Raw genomic sequence first — 1,004 nt, 5'->3', positions numbered from 1 at the left:
TATTTTTTACTTTTTCTTTTTATTGTTGGTGTCTATTATTGTCTTTATTTTTTTTATTTTTTTAGTTTATTTTTTTTTTTTTGGGGGGGGGGGGTTTCTTTTTCTTTTTCTTTCTCCTCTGTGTTAGGAAGACTGAAGACATGTCTCTCACCCTACAGGCCGATAACTTCCAGCACATTGTGCGTCTCCTAAACACCAATGTGGAGGGCAAGCGCAAGGTGCCCTTTGCACTCCGCATGGTGAAGGGCATTGGCATTCGCTTTGCATACATGGTGTGCAAGAAGGCAGGCATTGATGTGGAGCGCCGCGCCGGCACACTGACGGCCGAGGAGCTCGAGAAGGTCTCCGCTGTCATCGCCGAACCGTCCAAGTTTAAGATCCCCGACTGGTTCCTCAACCGCCAGCGTGACCCCAAGACGGGCAAGACGGAGCATCTCACCAGTGCCATGGTTGACACACGTCTCCGTGAGGATCTGGAGCGTCTGCGGAAGCATCGCGTGCATCGCGGTGTGCGTCACGCCTACGGTCTCCGCGTCCGTGGTCAGCACACTTGCACGTCAGGACGACACGGCAAGACGGTCGGTGTGTCCCGCACAAAATAATTGGTCCGTATTATTTCATGGGTGTTCGTTGCCAATGAAGAGTTTGTTCCTGTTTACCTCATTTTTTTGGTTTTATTTTCTTAAAGCAGCGTTTGGTTCGCACTTTTTCGCTTTGTTTGTTTTTGGCCATTTCTGGCTGGATGGTTTATCTCATTTTTTACTTTTCTTTTATGTGGTGCATATATGCTTTTAGTTTTTTTTATTTTTTTATTTATTTTTTTTTTTTTTTGGGGGGGGGGGGTTCTTTTTCTTTTTCTTTCTCCTCTGTGTTAGGAAGACTGAAGACATGTCTCTCACCCTACAGGCCGATAACTTCCAGCACATTGTGCGTCTCCTAAACACCAATGTGGAGGGCAAGCGCAAGGTGCCCTTTGCACTCCGCATGGTGAAGGGCATTGGCAT

The 1,004-nt window shown here is 46.9% G+C and overlaps 1 protein-coding gene across 1 annotated transcript, besides 2 other annotated features; it reads left to right on the top strand.

Annotated features, from left to right (window-relative positions):
- Window positions 1-2: 2 nt before the first annotated feature.
- Window positions 3-82: a sequence feature (A-rich).
- A 58-nt stretch (window positions 83-140) lies between these two features.
- TraAM80_09196 (40S ribosomal protein S18) lies at window positions 141-602 on the top strand (the record flags this gene model as incomplete). The annotated part of the gene is made up of 1 exon (XM_029385894.1): window positions 141-602. One exon carries the CDS (start codon window positions 141-143, stop codon window positions 600-602), a length of 462 nt encoding a protein of 153 aa, XP_029234249.1.
- Window positions 603-789: 187 nt separating this feature from the next.
- Window positions 790-831: a microsatellite.
- Window positions 832-1,004: the final 173 nt, after the last annotated feature.

The sequence above is a fragment of the Trypanosoma rangeli genome (genome assembly GCF_003719475.1).
Source record: "Trypanosoma rangeli strain AM80 chromosome Unknown Tra_15.4_contig_00532, whole genome shotgun sequence".
Lineage (NCBI taxonomy): Eukaryota > Euglenozoa > Kinetoplastea > Trypanosomatida > Trypanosomatidae > Trypanosoma > Trypanosoma rangeli.
Note: the sequence above shows the minus strand (reverse complement) of the source record. Positions and strands in the feature narration are given on the sequence as shown.